The sequence below is a fragment of the Phascolarctos cinereus genome, unplaced genomic scaffold (genome assembly GCF_003287225.1).
Source record: "Phascolarctos cinereus isolate Bilbo 61053 unplaced genomic scaffold, phaCin_HiC Scaffold_1;HRSCAF=81, whole genome shotgun sequence".
Classification (NCBI taxonomy): domain Eukaryota; kingdom Metazoa; phylum Chordata; class Mammalia; order Diprotodontia; family Phascolarctidae; genus Phascolarctos; species Phascolarctos cinereus.
In genome coordinates, this window is record NW_027555514.1 from 186,778,986 (window position 1) to 186,798,265 (window position 19,280).

At 38.7% G+C, this 19,280-nt stretch overlaps 1 protein-coding gene across 1 annotated transcript in view; it reads left to right on the plus strand.

Annotated features, from left to right (window-relative positions):
- GUCY2C (guanylate cyclase 2C) overlaps positions 1-19,280 on the plus strand; it is a 104,049-nt gene that overhangs the window by 30,840 nt on the left and 53,929 nt on the right. The window contains exons 6-10 of the mRNA XM_020994327.1: positions 9,015-9,111; positions 11,890-11,998; positions 12,987-13,110; positions 16,145-16,230; positions 17,180-17,291. Of these exons, the coding sequence (XP_020849986.1) occupies positions 9,015-9,111; positions 11,890-11,998; positions 12,987-13,110; positions 16,145-16,230; positions 17,180-17,291 (528 nt within the window). The remainder of the gene's footprint in view (positions 1-9,014; positions 9,112-11,889; positions 11,999-12,986; positions 13,111-16,144; positions 16,231-17,179; positions 17,292-19,280) is intronic.

Below are 19,280 nucleotides of genomic sequence, written 5' to 3' on the forward strand. Positions count from 1 at the left end.
TAAATAGTTTTGAGGATCATCTACATAGAGATGATAATTGACCATGAGAACTTTCACCAAATGAAATAGTATAGAGAAGAGAAGGCCCAGGACAGAGCCTTGGAGGACAGTCAAGGTTAGTGAGTACCAACTGGATGAAGATCTAGCAAAGTAGATTGAGAAGGAGTGGTCAGATAAGTAGGATGAGGGCCAGGAAAGAGTAGTATTATGAAAACCTAGAGAGAAGAGAGTATCAAGGAGAAAAGGATTATCAACCGTGTCAAAGGCTGCAGGAAGGTCAAGAAAGGTGATGATTAAGAAAAGGCCCTTAGATTTGTTGATTAAGAGATCACTGATGACTTTGGAGCAGTTTCAGTTGAATGATGAGGTAGGAAGCCAGTCAAGAAAAGAGAGTGAGAGGAAAAGGAAGTAGAGGTGCCTATTGTAGATGGCCTTCTCAAGGAGTTTAGTCATGAAAGGGGGCAAAGATAAAGAAAAATAGCTAGTAGGAATAGATGGATCCAGCAAAGATGCTTGGAAGATGGAGAAGAGATGGGTATGTTTGTAGGCAGTAGAAGCAGTCACTAGACAGAGAGAGACTGAAGATTAGTGAGAGAGTGGGGATGACAGAGGGGACAATCTACCAGAGAAAGCAGAATAGAATGGGATCACTCATGCATGTAGAGAAGTTAGCCTTGAAAAAAAGAAGGGCCACAGTGCAGCTAGGTGGCATAGTGTATAGAGCACCAGCCCTGGATTCAGAAGGACCTGAGTTCAAATCTGTCCTCAGACACATAACACTTACCAGCTGTGTGACCCTGGGCAAGTCACTTAACCCCATTGCCTAGCCAAAAAAAAAAAAAGGGCCATCTCCTTTTGTAAGATAGGGGTGAAAGGAGATAGTAAAGGAAGGCTGAAGTGATGTGAGATGAGGAGGAGAGTAAGGGAGCTCCTCACAAATGGAGGGATGAAAAGATTTAGAAAAGCTGATTTGGTGAGTGGGATAGTGAATCAGTTAAGGAGGTATGAAAAGCATTGCCCTGCTACCATAAGGGCCCCATCATGATTATGTAATATATATTTGTTGTAGGCCCAATCAGCAGTTTTATGATTTTCTCCAGCTTCATTCAGCAGCATGTAAGTAGAAATGAAGGCAGCAGATGGTAGAAGTATATCCAAGACTGAGACTTAGTAGGACAAGATTGATGGTAGGATAAGTGGACAAGGAACACTATATAAGAGGAGGAGGTTGAACTGGTTCACCATAGGGTTGAGATAGGGAAGGGAGGAGCTTGTAGCCAGGGCAGGATGATGGCCTACCGAAAAACAGAGGGATTTGAGTCACAGTAAGGGTAAGAAGAAGAGTTGTGGACAACGAACTGTGATCAGATGAGGAAATTTCAGCATTCACAAATGTGGAAGTGGAACATCTGTAGATACTGACAAGATCTAGGGTATGAACAATGCTGGGTAAGACCTGAAGTGGGATGAAGGCACAGGTGATGGGAAATAAGTAAGTTGAGCAATTGAGAGGCTAGATTGCTCGAGGGAATATCAATATGAATGTTGAAGTCCTATAGGATGGGGATGCAAGTTGGGAAGAAAAGAAAGACAGTGAGCCAGGAACTAAATTTGTTGAGGAAAGGAGAGTGTCCTGGAAGCTGGTAGATAACAGGTATTAGAATCTTGATTGGATATTGAATATGGATTCAATGAAGCTCAAAGGAGGAGAGTTATTGAGGGAGAGCCTGGCAGTAGTAATGCGGAGCAAGGAGTATTCTGATCAGTGAGTAAGGAAGGCTATGAGTAAACTGTAACCAGTGTTTGAAAGGGTGGCAAAGGAGGCTGCATCATCAAGAAGGAGTCAGGTCTCAGTGAGAGCAAGAAAATTGAAGAAGTGAGAAAGGAAAAGTTTTAAGATGAAAATAAGTTCACTACATACGGAGCACTGTGGAAGGGTTGGGTACTTTTAGTGTGGAATGATAGGGTACGGGGGTTGGGTTAAGGAGGGTGAGAATAAGGCAGTGGGCAGTGGGGGATGGAGAATGAGGTTTGAACAGTAAGACGTGGAGGGTTCATAACCGCTGGGATGAAGAGGGTATGATGAGCTGGAATTATGTTAATTATTGAGGAATGAGTTCAGGCAGGATAGCATAACCAGGGCAGGGGAGTTATAGGGAGATGTTCAGCCTGAAGGTTAGTTATTCCGGGGCAGCAGGCAGCAGAGTATAACTGGAAAGGAGTGGGAGGGGACCCATTTAGTAGCAAGGGCTGGTGAAGCAACTCATGTGGAGATGGTGTTGTAGGAGGCTGGAGAGAGTGTTGTTGAATTAAATTACTAAGCTACCAGACATATACTTTTATATGAGGGAATTCGTTGATGTAATTAAAACTAAGGAATGTTAGTTTTAAAGAAATGTGTTAGATTACAGTTCACACATCTTCTTTTTTAAGCATAGGTTTGCTGCCCTTGGCCAAACCCCATATGGAATATTGTGTTCAGGCCTGGATGCCAAATTGTGTAGGCAGGATATTGACAAGCTAGAGTGTATTCGAAATTGGGAGATAAGAGTAGTCAAAACAACTGAAAAAGTGCAAGAGGGTGGAATCTGTAAACTATAGGCTAGAGGGGTTTGACTTTTATTACTGGAAAAATTCTTGAGTTTGTGAGTACTTAAAAAGTGGAATAGTGATCTAAAAGTTGGCATAATAGTCTCATCAGAAACAGGTTATGCCAGATTAACTTAATTTCCCTTTTTGACAGAGTTAATATTAGGTAAACGCTGTAGACGTGATATACTTAGATTTTGATAAAGTCCTTTGATAAGTTTTTGATAAAGTCTCCCATGTTACCCTAGTTATACAATCCATAAGGGATTAGATGACAGCACAGTTGATGCATTTGGAGTCATTATGATCCAATTCAACAAACATTTATTCAGTGCCTACTATGTAATAGATGCTGGGAATGCCAAGACAAAAATGTTGTTCAGTCACGTCCAATTCTTCATGACCCCATTTGGGGTTTTCTTGATAAAGACAGTAGACTGGCTTGTCATTTCCTTCTCCGGCTCATTTTACAGAGCAAGAAACTGAGTCAAACAGGGTTAAGTGACTTGCCTAGGGTCAAACAGCTAGTAAGTTTCTGAGGACGGATTTGAATTCAGGTCTTCCTGACTCCAGGCCTGGCGCTCTATCCATTGTACTACCTAGCTGTCCTCAGACAAAAATAGAGGAGCTTTTGTCTTCAAAGAATTTAAATTCTACTGGGTGGGTGGGTAGGTAGAGATAATATCTACACTGATTGTTCAATGCTAAATTATTTGAGGAGGGAGAAAAAACCAAAAAGTGGGAGATAATTAGGATTAGAATCATGGAGAAAGTAGCATCTGACTTGAGCTTTGAAGTAAGATGAAGGATTCTTAGAGGTAGTGATGATGAGGGCGTACACTCTAGGTCTGGGGGGACAGTTTAAGCAAACAGATAGAGGATAGAGGTGGCACAATATTGGCGTGGAAAGAGGTGTCCAGTGGAATGCCCCAGAGATCCATCCTTGAGCATGTGGTGTTAAACACTTTAATAAGTAATTTGGATGAAGCCATAGAAAGCATTCCTGTCAAATTACCAGTTATTATGATGATGGGAGGGTTAGCTAACACACAGCATAACAAAGTCAGGATCCAAGAAGATTTTGTTAGGCTAGAACAATGGATCAAGTTGAGTAAGACAGATTTAAAGTTAGAAATAAATGTGAAGTCTCATTTAATCCTTCCATAGCTGCTATCATCTTATGCCTCTTCTGCCCTTTGTAGATAAACTCCTTGAAAAGGCTATCTTCAGACCCCTTGAAAAGGGGTCTACACTCTCTCTCCTCTCACTCTCTTCTTAACCCTTCTTAACCTTAACCCTTAACAATCTGGCTTCCCACATCATCATTCTACCAAAACTACTCTCTCTAAAATTACTAATGATCTCTTAGTTGTTGATTCCAATGGCTTTTTCTCAATTCTCATTCTCTTCAACCTCTCTACAGCCTTTGACACTTTAAAAAATTTAATATTATATTTTTTCAATTACATATAAAAAGAATTTTTGAATTTGTTTTTTTTTTTAAATTTTGAATTCCAAATTCTCTTCCTACCTACCCTCCTCACTCCTTGAGAAGGCAAGCAATTTGATATAGGTTATAAATGTGCAGTCATGTAAGACATATTTTCTTATAAGTCAGATTGTGAAAGAAAACACAAATAGAAAAAAACCCAACAAAACCAAGAAAAATAAAGTTTAAAAAATATGCTTTGATCTGTATTCAAAATACTCCATCAATTCTTTCTCTGGAGTTAGATAGCATTTGTCATCATAAGTCTTTCAGAATTGTCTTGGATCATTGTATTGCAGAGAATAGTTAAGTCATTCACAGTTGCTGTTATTGTGTGTAATGTTCTCCTGGTTCTACTCATTTGACTTTCCGTCAATTCATGTTAATCTTTCCAGGTTTTTCTGAGAGCATCCTGCTTATCCTTTCTTGTAGCACAACAGTATTCCATCACAATCATATACCACACTTGTTCACTCATTCCCCAATTGATGAACATACTCTCAATTTCCAATTCTTTGCCACTACAAAAAAAAGCTGCTGTAATTTTTTTTTACATATATGTCATTTTCCATTTTGTTTTTTATCCCTTTGGGATATGGACCTAGTGGTGGTATTTCTGCATCAAAGGGTATGCACAGTTTTCTAGCCCTTTAGGCACAGTTCCAAATTGCTTTCCAGAATTATTGGATCAGTTCACAACTCCACCAACAATGCATTAGTATTTCAATATTCCCACATCCCTCCAACATTTGTCATTTTCTTTTTCTATCATATTAGCCAATCTGATAGGTGTGAAGTCATACCTCAGTGCTATTTTAATTTGTATTTCTCTAATCAATAGTGATTTAGAGCATTTTTTTCATATGACTATAGATATCTTTGATTATTTCATCTGAAAACTGCCTGTTCATATCCTTTGACCATTTATCAACTGGAGAATGACTTGTATTCTTATAACTTTGACTTGGTTGTGTATATATTTGAGAAATGAGGCTTTTATTAGAGAAACTTGCATTAAAATTTTTCGTAGTTATGATTACTGTGTATTTCCTTCCTTTTTATTTTCCCTACTTATCCTACTCTTTCTCTTTCCTCTCACCCTGTCCCTCCCTGGAAGTGTTTTGCTTCTGACTGTTATCTCCCCCAATCTGCCCTCCCTTCTGTTTGCTCTGCTCCTTATTTTATTCCCTTCCTTTCCCACATTCTTGTAGGAAAAGATAGATTTCCATACTCAACTGAGTGTGTATGTTGTTTCCTTTTTGAGCCAATTCCAATGGGAATAAGGTTAAAGTGTTTCCCCCCACATCTCCCATCTTTCCCTCCATTGTAAAAGCTCTTTTGCACCCCTTTCATGTGAGATAATTTACCCCATTCTACCTTTCCCTTCCCCCTTCTCCCAGTGCATTTCTCTTTCTCATCCCTTAATTTTACTTCTTTTTTCTAAAAAAGATATCATCTCATCATATGCAACTCATACCCATGCCCTCTGTCTATGTATATTCCTTCTAATTGCCCTAATAATGATAAAGTTCTTAGGAATTGCAAGTATAGTTTTTCCATGTAGGAATGTAAACAGTTTAGCCTTATCAAATCCCTTTTGTTTTTTCTTTCTTGTTTTCTTTTTTATGCTTCTCTTGAGTCTTATATTTGAAAATCAAAATTTCCATTCAGCTCTGGTCTTCTCATCAAAAATGCTTGAAAGTTCTCTATTTAATTGAATATTTGTTTCCCCCTTATGTTCAGTTTTGTTGTATAGATGATCTTGGTTGTAATCCCAGCTTTTTTTGCCTTGCAGATCATTATATTCCAAGCCCTTCTATCCTTTAAGGTAGAAGCTGCTAAATCTTGTGTAATCCTGACTATGGCTCCATGATATTTGAATTGTTTATTTCTGGCTGCTTGAAATATTTCCTCCTTAACCTGTGAGCTCTGGAATTTGGCTATAATATTTCTAGGAGTTTTCACTTTGGGATCTCTTTCAGGAGGTGATCAGTAGATTCTTACAATTTCTATTTTATTCCTTAGTTCTAGGATATCAGGGCAGTTTTCTTTGATAATTTCTTGAAAGTAATGTTGAGGCTCTTTTTTTTTTTAATCATGGCTTTCAGATAGTCCAATAATTCTTACATAATCTCTTCTGGATCTATTTTCTAGGTAGTTGTTTTCCCAATTAGAAATTTTACATTTTCTTCTATTTTTTCTTTTCTTTTCTTTTTTTTTTAAAGGCAATTGGGGTTAAGTGACTTTCCCAGGGTCACATAGCTAGTAAATGTCAAGTGTTTGGTCTGAGGCTGGATTTGAACTCAGGTCCTCCTGACTCTAGGGCCAGTGCTCTAACTATTTTTTCATTCTTTTGATTTTGTTTGATAGTTTCTTGATGTCTCATGGAGTAATTAGCTTCTACTTGCCCAAATCTAATTTTGAAGGAATTATTTTCTTCAGTGAGCTTTTGTATCACCTTTCATATTTGGCCAATTTTACCTTTTAAGGAGTTCTTTTCTTCAGTGAATATTTATATATCTTTTTTCCATGTGGCCAATTTTGCTTTTTAAGGAGTTCTCTTCAGTGAATTTTTGCATGCCTTTTTTTTCATTTGGACAGTTTGCTTTTCAAGGACTTTTTCTTTTCAATGGATTTTTGTGTCTCTTTTACCATTTGGCCTATTTTGTTTTTTAAGGTGTTATTTTCTTCAGTTTTTTTTTGTCCCTCCTTTACCAAGCTGTTGAATCTTTTTTCATGATTTTCTTGCAACACTTTCATTTCTTTTCCCAATTTTTCTTCTACCTCTCTTATTTGATTTTTAAAAATCCTTTTTGAACTATTTTAAGAATTCTTTTTGGGGTTGAGAGCAATTCACATTTTTCTTTGAGGCTTTGGATATAGTGGTTTGACTTTGTTGTCTTCTTCTGAGTTTGTGTTTTGATCTTTCCTGTCACCATGATAACTTTCTATGGTAAGGTTCTTTTTCTTCTTTTCTTCTCTCTCTCTCTCTCTCATTCTCTCTCTCTCTCTCTCTCTCTCTCTCTCTCTCTCTCTCTCTCTCTCTCTCTCTCTTTTTTGTGCTCATTTTCCAGCCTATTTCTTGACTTTTAAATTTGGGTTCCGCTCCTGGAATGGAAAAGGCACTGTCCAAAGCTTCGGGGTTTTTTGTGCAGCTATTTGCAGAAGTAGTTCTGAGGGTCTGTAAGTTTTCAGTTCTTCCAAGGTGGTATGATCTAAGAAGAGGTGTATTTACTCCTCTTCTGGCATATGCTCTGGTCTCTAAGCAACCACATGTACTCTTTTCTCCTCTGGCACTGTGATCGGGGTCCCACTCTATTGTGGCAGCACGCTCTGGTGTGCTAGAGCTCCTTCTCACCCTGGGACTGAGACCCAAGTCTGTGATACAGATCCTTGCATGGGAAATGCAACAGAGTTCTGCACCCAGTACCAGCAAAAGGACCTCTTCAATCTCCTTTTGACTGGTTGTCTGACCCCTTTACTGTCTGTGGCCTGAGAACTGTGGAAGCCACTACTGCTGATTCAGTTGCCCCGAAGGCCTGCTGCTGGCTTGCTAAAGTGGGACCTGCTGTTGACCTGCCTTCTTCCTCTATATTACTTCACTAGGAGATGCCATCAGCTCCTGTGGATTTAATTACCATCTCAAGGCTGATCATTCTCAAAGCTACATTTTCTGCCCCAATCTCTCCCCTGGCTTCCAATCTCATATCTCTAATTGGCTTTAAGACATCTTGAATTGGATGTCCAGTAGATAACTTAAACTCAGAATGTCTAAAACAGAACTTATTGTCTTCCCCCACAAACCCTCCTCCCGCCTCCCAGCTTCCCATTACCGTAGAGGCAACACCATCCTCCCAATACTTCAGGCTCTCAACCTTGAAGTCATGCTGGATTCCTCACTATCTCTCATCCTTATATCCAATCTGTTGCTAAGGCCTGTTGCTTTTACATTTGCAACATTTCTTGAATATGCCCTTTTCTCTCCTCTGATGCTGCTACCTCTCTAGTGTAGGCCCTCATCACCTCACACCTAGAAGATGTCACAGCCTGCTAGCGAGTCTGCCTGCCCCAAGTCTCTTCCCACTCCATCCAGCCACTAAAGTAATTTTCCTAAAACTGGGTCTGATCATGTCAGCCCCCTACTTGATAAACTCCAGTGGCATCCTATTGCCTCTAGGAGCAAATACAAAATGCTCTATATGGCATTCAAAGACCTTCATAGCCTAGCACTTTTTTATTTTTCCAGTCTTCTTCCACCTTACTCCCTAACACATAGTCTTTGATCCAGTGACACTGGTCTCATGGCTCTTCTACCCCATCTCTTAGCTCTAGGCATTTTCTGACTGTCCCCCACCTGGAACATTCCTCCTCTGCTCCGACTACTAACCACCCTGGCTTCCTAAATCCCAACTAAAATCCCATCTTCATAGAAAGACTTTTCCAACCCCTTTTAATTCCAGTGACGTTCTTCTTTTAATGTGTGCCTGTTTATCCTCTATATAGCTTGCTTATATATACATTTGTTTGCATGGTGTCCCTCCCCCATTAGATTTTTAAACTCCTTGAGGTCAGGGACTGTCTTTTTCCTGTTTTTGTATCCCCAATACTTAGAACAAATGCTTGGTATATAGTAGGAGCTTAATAAATGTTTACTGATTATACTCATATACACATATATACATATGTATATATGTGTATGTATGTGTATGTGTGTGTACACATATACATGAAAACAGCTGCCTTGGGAGGTGCTGAGTTCCGCCCCCCCTCCCCGCAAAGGTTTTCAGATAGAGACTGGACCACCATTGCTTGTGTTATTGTAGAGAGAGAATGTCTGGTTGGGTGTGAATTAGACTACATGACCTCTGAGGTCTCTTCCTCCTCTGAGTTTCTGTGTTTTTATGTCTGGCTTTGTCTCTTTTCCTTCCCCTCGCAGTGATTATCATGTGTGGCACACCCGAGTCTGTTAATACCCTCAAGAGTAATTACAAATCAGATGAAGAAATTGTCATCATTCTGGTGGATCTTTTCAAGTGAGTATTGCTTCAAGCCTCTCCTCCTCTTGAGACTGTGATAAAGAAAATGATACAGTGAGTAAAGCACTGGGTCTAGGCTCAGAAGTCCTAGTTCAAATCCCACTATTACCTTAAGTAAGCCTTTGCCTGGGCCTCAGTTTTCTCTTGTATAAAATTAGGGGGTTAGACTAAATAACTTCTGAGGCCCTTTGTCACTCTCAAGCTATGATCTTATGAACACTCTTCCCCATGAAACAGAGTCTCCTGCCACATTTCTCATGGCATCTGTGGATGATGTACTGAAGACATATTTTGTTTTTAGAACTACAGCTTCATTTCTTCTTTAAATTCCATTCAATTAAAAATCACAGACTTTTTGGACTGCGACAGACATTAGAAATGATCTAGCCTAATTTCCTTATTTTGTGCATGAGGGTACTGAGATCCAGAGAGTGATTTTTTTTGGCTAGCCAATGGGGTCAAGTGACTTGCCCAGGCTCACACAGCTAATAAGTGTTATGTGTCTGAGGCTGGATTTGAACACAGGTCCTCCTGAATCCAGGGCCAGTGATCTATCCACTGCACCACCTGGCTGCCCCAGTGAGTGATTTTTAATAAACATTTGTTGAATGGCTAAAATTTATAAGGCACTATACTAAGACTGAGGGAGATACAGAAATAGATGACATGGTTTCTAACCTCAAGGAGATTACAATCCATTAAAGGGAGATAAGATATGCATGGCTAAATATTATAAAAAGCGGAATATAATAAATGAATGGGGGTTCAAAATGAGATAACATATTGAAAGTGCTTTGTAAAGTATCAATAGTAGAAATGAAACTATTCTAGTTATTTTTAGTGCTCTTACTACTAAGAAAACAAAGCTTTGTGAAAGTTCAGAAGATGGAGAGATGACTCCTAACTAGAGGAATCAAAGAAGGCGGCTATGCTATTTGAGCTGAGTGATAAGAATGGGTAGTATTTCAACAGAAAAAGCTTGATGGAAGAGCATTTCAGGTATTAGGAATGGTGTGAACAAAGGCCTGGAAATAGGAGAGAAATTTGGCCGTAGTATAGAGTGAGTGAAGGAGTATAGCAAAAGATAAAGCTGGAAAGATATGATGTAAGTAACCTAATTATCAAGGATCTTGAATGTCAGACTAAGTAAAATTGACTTTACTACAGTAGATGACATGATGGGGACCCATGGGAAATTTTGAATGGGGCAATAATGTCATGAGAACTGTGCATTCAGAAGATTCATTGGGGAATTATTTGTAGGATGGTTTAAAAGGAGACTGGTCTCGAGGTTAATGCAATAGCTTAGGCAGAAGTGATTCAGGCAGTGAGAGTGGAAAGAAAGAAAGGAATATGAAAGACATTTTAGAGGTAGAGTAGCTTGGGAGAGAGATGAGGAAGAATCATAGGTGATTCCAAGGTATAAAATCTAAATGAGTTGGAGGATAGTAGAGTCATGAGCAGAAAATAGGGAAGGTGGGAGGAAGAAGAAAAGGAAATTTGGCAGGTGTGTGGGGGAAGATAATGAGTTTAATTTTGCTCATGTTGAAGGTAATGTCCAGGGGCAGCTGGAAATTCCCCATTTGATTCTACTTAGTTTTACTGCTAGCAGTGAACAGACTAGAATTCATTATAAGATGAAATAAAATAGGAATTTGAAAGCTCCATTACCCTGCACTCTCATTCGCCTGCCTAGCCAAGTCTAGCAGGAATGATGAATCAACTGATTACCGGCTTTATACACCCAAGAATGTAATCAGCCTTTCCATTACTAACAGCCTTTGCTCCCAGTTTACTTTCCTTAGGCCTGTTTTGGTAAGAGGTGAGTTCTAGATAAAAAGGCCTGACTTGTATAATTGATCTTTACCATTAGGTAAATATAAACTATAAAATATATAGAGGCTTTTAAAAAATTCTCTCTTTACTGAGACCAGGGAAGGAGAATTCTGGATAAGGAATTTCTCCCTCTTTTACCTTCCTTCTTCCTTATAACTACTATAAATTAATTCAGAGTAGACAGCCTTACAGAAGAGCCAATGGGCAACTCAGTAAGTGGTGATTCTCTGGCCATTTGCTTTAGTTTGAGTCACATGATTGTTTCCTTGTCTGAGGGGATGATTAATTATCGCTTATCTAAGTTTAAATTTTAAAAGTTCAGGCCAAAGGCTATTGCTTTATTTACTACATGCCATATTTTCCTAGCCTTATCATCCACCCTGAATGCATTTGAGTGGTCATGTTTTCACCACAGGGGGAAAAGCATGCTTTTCTGTTTGAGCTGAATGTTAAATGCTGGGAAAAAAATCAGGCCAGCTGCAAGGTTTGGAGTTCTTCAATAGTCTTAGTATATTGAGCCAAAGGAACACTTTGATTTTCTTTTCATTGGATCATGGATCAAAGGACAGAGGCCATCTGGTCCAAACTTATCATTTTATAGACGAAAAATCTATGGCCCAGAGAAGTGCCCACACCACATAGGTAATATGCATTAGAGGACAGATTTGAACTCAAGTCTTCTGATACCAGGCCAATGCTCTTTCTACTGTACTACACTATCTTAAAGTACTCTATAAATGATATTACTAATTTAAAAAGTTGGATCCCTGCATATTTGTAAGAACAACATCAGAAAATCAAATGCATTTTTTTTTGAGGCAAAGAGATATGAGGAAACTAGTTTTGAGGCTGATTTAAACCTCTTTTATATTGTAAGAAAGTTGCATCTTTGTTTTGGGGTACTTATTTTCAAAAGGCAACATATGCTTTTTATTTCAGTAACCAGTACTTTGAGAATACCACATCAGCTCCTTACATGAAAAACGTCCTCGTGTTGACATTGATGCCTGCGAATTCCAGCTTATCTAACTTATTAAATATCTCATTGGTAATCCACATTTGGTACAATTTTTTTTTCTGTCCAAGGGGGCCCTGTATGCTAGACCTGACTACAATTTCTGCTTGTCTCACAAACTATTACCATCATTAAGGTCACATAACACTGCACTAAGTGTTGTCATGAAAGCTTCATATTGAGAGAAACATCTGTCAAACATAAGTAGAAAGATGAACATGGGGAGCTCTTAGGAGTCCCCTAGTTTTGCCTTTCTGGTGGGCATTGATATGTAATAACATTTGATGAAGGATGAGAAGCTTCTCATTCTACCTCCCTTCCTCATCCTGCTAAGTATCTCAGACAAGCCTGTCACCATTAGAGATTCATTTTTGGATTAAGATATTGTCTGTTGTTAAAATTAATATACCATTGGGGAGGATGGGTAGTACAGTAATAAATCACTATTTTAATGTGAAAATGTTTATTCAAAACTTTTTAGCTTAGAGTCTTGGGAAGGCTAAATTTGGATAGGTGAAGACTGATGTAGGGGACCTTGGATATATAGTAGACATTCTGAGGGCCCCGGGAACTTGGAGGGTTGGTCCAGGTTGAGGTGAAGCACACAAATAGGTGGTATTATGTAATTTGACCAAGAGCTATTTCATGCCATAGTCTGAGACTCTTCTATACAACTCTACTTATGTCCTATCTTAGGGTAGAAAGGGTGCTCTTTGGAGAGTCAGGAGACACCTGGTTTCAAATCTGACCCTTACTAGCTGGGTGACTATGGGCATTTAAGCTTTGTAAGCTCCAGTTTTCTTGTCCATAAAATAGGGAGAATACTACTTGTAGCATATATTTCATAGTGCTGTTTGTGAGGATCAAATTAAATAATGCATAAATGTCAGCTATTTCCCCCTCAATGTTACTCTCTTGTGCTGAACTCAACTACATAGCCTTGTGATATGAGCCTAAAACTAGAGTATTTGTCTAGACTCAAATTTTCTGTGGGGTGCTCCCCATAATCCCTTCCTTTTAGGTGAAAGATGACTTTGTTCTTGCCCACATGGATGGAATCATGCTGTTTGGACACATTGTGAAGCAATCACTTCAAGAAAAGTTTACCGCTTTTCCTTATGCTTTCCGAAACCTCACTTTCCAAGGTACATATGTATAAAATGCGTGTGTGTGAAATCAGTACCTTTTAAAGAAAGTTGAAAAAAGGTTTTGACATCTGAATTGACTGTAGGCAGCAATGGAAGGATTTGATGGGATGGTCACTCAAAACATTATCATGTATCTATTATGTGGAGATCCATAATTCAACTTCTAAAGAGGACTAGGTAGGATTTAAGTTGGCAGAGGGAAGGCTAAAAAGGAGGATGTCAAAAAAAAAAAAAGAGAGAGATCCACCCCAGGAATTCTAGAATTGTCTAATTTATTGAGACTAAGTATCCTTAAAACTCCCCACATTTTCCCCCTCACCAGTTCTAATTAGCTAGCCAAAAAATATGAACTTAGACCTCAGGGATCTGTGAATTACATCTGTGTGGTATAGATTACAGTTATTCCTTCCACACTGTACTTGTTAATGGCATGGCACCTCCCTTCCCCCCATCTGGAAAAATCTGCATAAAAATTTTTGGCCCTCCCTTCGTACCAGAGAAGAAGTCTGAATTATTATGATATTAAATGACGAAATATGTTGGTATTATATAATACTATACATATATTTTACACACTTCTGAATTTCTAAACTTTTTCTGCACTGTCTGTGGCTTCTGCAAAACTCCAAAATATTTTCATTTAGTTGATGCCAAATCCCGATACGTAGAAACCATAATGGGGAAAGTTGCAATGTGGAAGGGATAACTGTACAACCTATTTGCACTTTGCTTGTGTCGTTAGTTGTTACGGACAAAAATCTATCACTCAAGTACTAGCCTTGGAAATATGGTGAGTCTTTCTAAACTTAGCCTGGCTAAATTTCAGACAATACACACACACACACACACACACACACACACACACACACACACACACACACACGCACACACAAATTTCCTTTACAGAGGCTTGTACTTGAAGCCTTTCTACCTTGGGAGGGCTTGTCAGAGTTTTTACTCCATTAGTAAAATTTTCAAACCCTTTGGGTCACATCCATCCCATCAGACCAGTCCGTTGATGGAGGTTGATCTTCCAGACCAGTGACATTTACCAAGCATATTTGTTGCCTCTTCTATAGTGATGCTGCAGACCTGTCTTCTACCTCACAGTTCCTCTAATGCATTAGCTATTGCTGTTCCTCCATTCTACCTCTTTCTCCTTCACTCCAGAACCCTCCATCTTTCTGATCTCTTAATTTCTTGCTATTGGATATTACAACAGATGAAGCTGCCTGATTTCTGTTACACAAAGCACTGTATACTCCATTCATCCTGTATATTTTTTGAGTATGAGGTATCACACACTTGGGATAATTTCTTTTTCACAAAAGAAATAATTTTGTGGACTACCAAAAGTATAAATTAAAAACCCATACTGAAACAAAAAGCTACTCTCCATGCTCCCCATGCCTCTTCCATGAAATTTTCTCTAGAAACTGTCTTGCCACACAAGAACAGAATGGTGCAGTAGAAGGAGCCAGGGTTTTGAAGTTGAAGACCTAAGTTCAAAACTCCTGGCTCTGCCACTTCCATCCCTGAAAAATCTCTAAGACCCTTTTCATCTCTACGTTTATGATGCTAAAGTCCATCATTCCTTCACTAATTTCCCCTGCATTGAGTTCTTAATGAATCTCCAGAAGGTCAAGCTGGCAAATTGGAAAGGGAAGGGAATAAGCATTTCCATTCCAGTAACCTATTATGTGCCAGGAACCGTGCTAAGTACTTGGACATATATTTATTCTCTTATTTGATCATTTGAAAGGGCAACTCACAGTCAGAAGATCTGAGTTCAAATTTCACTTGTTGTATGACCTTCTTATTTCCTCACCTATAAAATGTGAGATGTGTACTAGATGTCCTTGAAGGTTCCTTTTAACTCTAAATTCATGATGCTATGATACTCTCTAGGAGAGGAATCATCCCCCTGAGAAGATGAGTCTCAGCATTCTCCTCGATGACTGTTAGCCATGAGCTACTGAAATCTCTTTTCCAACCTTTAGATGGCAGCATAGTTCTACACAATGTATGTGATAGGGGTGAGGTAGGCAGAATGTATGGTGCAATGACTGGTAAAGAAAGATCACAAGTTTTTCTTCCTGTATTCCGGGACCTATGGGGCATGGGTGCTAAAGTGGTGGATTGGGGAGAGAAAGAAAAACGTGCTTTGGGTTTCTTCATCCACTCTAATGATCACTTAAGAAGTCATTGATGGCTGTGTCTGCCTAAGGCTGTTCCAATTCATTGCTGGCTAAAATAAGCTGGAAAATACTATGCTCCTGCTATTTCAATCAGTCTGTCAATACAAATTGCACAAACTACAGCTGGTCGAATCCATTGCTTAATGGTTGTTCTGCTGCAAGTGGCAAATATGATCAACTGTACTTGAATCTTTGACCCAATACACATTCTTAGGAAAATGCCATTGTTAAAATCATCAGGAAACCTCCAGGAAGTGTCTAGTTACTTGTTGTGCCAACCTGGATGCTGTGTGAAAAGAGTTTTTCCCTTGAGTAAATAAAAACACTTACTTTTTCTTAAGCGTTCTTCAGAGATTTCCTGGGAAAACCAATTTAGTACATCCTTAATTAGCTATTGGAAACAAAAGGTACTTCATTCATTCATTCATTCAGTTTCATTGCAGCATGACATCACCTATAGCCAGAAAATATAAGAAATTTGGTGGTGCGATTTGCTTTCACATTATGGTGCAAGGTACTACAAGCTTGGGATAATTTCTTTTCCGTAAAAGAAAATAATCTTGTGGACCACCAAAGGTGTAATTTAAAGCCCAGGCTTTGAAGCAAAACGCCATTCTCCCCATACCTCTCCCATGAGATTTTCTCTAGAAACTCTCTTGCCACATAAAAGCAAAATGGTGCAGGGGAAGGAGCCATTGTTTTGAAGTTTTGCCTCTGCCACTTTGAAGTCTGGGGATTTTGGTTCTGTCACTTCCATCCCACTTCACTGTCTTAACATCTCTAGGACTGAATCTGAATATCGACTACTAATCCTTACTGATTTTCCCTGGCAGGAACTCTAGGTCCTGTGACTGTGGATGAGTGGGGGGATATTGATAACAATGTGACTCTTCTGTACACGTCAGCAGACACTGATGAGGTACGTTGGCCTCCAAAAGCTGGATAAGGAGGGATGACTAGAATAGCAAGAATACGGTGGGCATGTGGCCTAGCGGGTAGAGTGCTGGACTCAGGGTCAGCAAGAACTGGGTTTGAACCTCAGACACTTGCTAGCTGGGTGACCATGGGCAAGCTATTTAACATCTTTTAGTTCAGTTATATGTGAAATTATAACCTTGTTACCTGCGTTAAAAAGTGGCAAAGTGCACCTTAAATATAACACAATAGTTACAAAGCTGCTTGTCTGTGTCCCCTCCTCAACTTCCTTCTCTGTTGTTTGTAGTGTATAATTGTTGTTCTTTTTGTTTTCCATCACTCTCAATATCTATTAACTCCCAGCCCACCCAGCCTCTCAAATTATAACCGATAATTAATAATCAAGGAAACGAATCTACATTTTGGCCCTGTCTAAAATTATGTGCTTCCTTCAGCATCTTTAATTTCATTTCCTCTCTGATGAGAGGTGGGAAACACAGGTATGCTGCAGCCATCTCATATTGGTCAGAGAGCCAATTGTTTAATTTTCAGTGTGAGTATTCACACATCAGAAATCTGCAAATGCTATAAATCAGGGCTTGATTTGTAGTGGTTTTCATTGTCTAGACTTAAGAAAATGACGGAGAAAATGCAGATTAAATTTAAAAGTATGTTCTGTGTACATTTTTTTGAGAGCCAGTAGTTAAACATTTACCACCATACTCCTAGATACATACTTAATCTTTATCAGTCTTCCAGAATTGCTATTGATCATTGCATTAATCAGAATTCTGAAATTTTCTGAAATAGTTCTTCTTTATATGGTTGTGGTAATCATGTAAATTGTTCCCCTGGCTCTACTGGTTTCACTGCATTAGTTCATATAAGCTTCATAAAGTTCTAACAAAATGCATCTTTCTTTTTACTGGCTTTCTTTTCATTTACTGCCACAGTACAAAGTTCTTTTGTACTATGACACCCACCTAAATAAGACCATGTGGTATGAGAACAGCCCCCATTTCACTTGGAAGAATCAAAAACTTCCCTATGATGAACTACGAAAAGGTAAGCAAGGCATCTTTGATGCATTTTCACCTATTAAAGTAGTTTCTGATAGCAAGGAATAGATCCCATTGTTGAATGCGGCTTGTGTTTCTAGGGTTTTAATCTTAAACATATTATCTTAAATATTAGATTTGCCAATATGCTTATGTAGGTGGAATATGGCTAGAGCCAAATAACTTTCTTCCATTTCACTTTCAAACATCTTAACTAGTGCTTTGTCTGAAAATGACATAGAATCAGTCCCAAATAGTCTTTCTTAGTCGCTGATTCTCTGGTCTAGAGCTTTATCTAAAAGTCCATGAATTTAGGGGGAAGGGATACTAAGGAATAACTTACATTGGCACTGGGAGTTTCCATCCTGGTCATATATAGGTTGATGAAGCCTGGCTTATAAGGTATAGAAGAAATTGAGATTAATTTTAGCATAGTTCCTATAGGATTAAACACCAAGTAATAGATGGCCTGCCTACAAAACACTTTAGAAGATTCTCAACAAATTAATTCCAGGAGAATATTCTCAGGCAAACACTGCCTGTGAATAAAATGTTGACGTCTGTTACCTCACTTTGGATTGTGATTATGCTGCTGTTTGGGAATAAGACATACCTTTTTACATGTGATCTTAGAAATCTTAGACTCTCCCTACAGATTTCTCTTCAGGTGAAGCACTCCTACTTCCTTTATTAACTTATGAGGCTGCCATGTTGAGCTATTGATTTATATTGAGCTAAAATCACCAGATTTTTTCCATACTACCTTCTGTCTACCAAACCTTCCCTGTCTTGTGAAGATGGCTGTTGAACCCAAATGCAGGACTTCAAATTTGTCCCTATTATATTTCATCTTATTAGATTTGGCCCATCATTCTAGCCTACTGAGATATTGTTGGATTCTGATTCTTTCATGCAGTAAGTTAGCTATCCCATCTAGTTTCATGCATGTAGTCTTCAATTTCAATAAGCATGTCATCAGGACCTTCAATTAAGTTATTCATGAAAAATATTAAGCAGCACAGGACCAAAGACAGGTCCACGAAGCACTCCAGTAGAGACCTTCCTGAATCATTCTATCAACCTAATAATGATAATTTTTAGGTATGGTCATTCAACCAATTCTGAATCCTTATAACCATATTATCATCTAGCCTAGCAGCCCACAAAACCAAGCTCCTGAGTGCTTCCTGAATCAGATTCGAATGTAATTGGGAAATGTTTAATCAATAAATAAAAATAGAATACAACTTAGATAATGTTAATTTGTGGTTTTCTAAGTCAATATGCAGCTTACAGGGATCTGTTTCAATTTGAGTTTGACATCACCGATCTAACCTATCTCCATTCTTTGTATAGCATGACTTCTCAATTATTTATTTATTTATTCATTCATTCATTTATTTATTTATTTAATCACTCGTTTATATCTATCTATCTATCTATCTATCTATCTATCTATCTATCTATCTATCTATCTATCTATCTTTCTATTTATTTATTTATCCATTCATTCATTCATTTAGTTTTTGGCTAGGCAATGGGGTTAAGTGACTTGCCCAGGGTCACACAGCTAGTGTCATGTGTCTGATGCCAGACAGATTTGAACTCAGGTCTTCCTGAATCCAGGGCTGGTGCTCTATCCACTGCACCACCTAGCTGCCCCAATAGCATGACTTCTACTCCCTTTACTGGATTGCCTTCCTTTTCAGACTTACTCCAGGTAGCCAATGTCTTTAAGAAACCACAGAAAAATTATTTTTCTAAGCTGTCTAATACCACCGCTTACTTTTTAAAAGATCATTCCCATAGTTTTCCATCTTCCTATTCTAGCATTGCCTTGAGATAGTGATTTTCTATCTATTGGGGCAGCTAGGTGACATGGTGGATAGAGTTCTGGGCCCAGAGTCAGGAAGAACTGAGTTCAAATTCATCCTCAGACACTTACCAGCTGTGCAACCCCAGGCAAGTCACCTAACCTTTGTTTGTCTCGATTTCC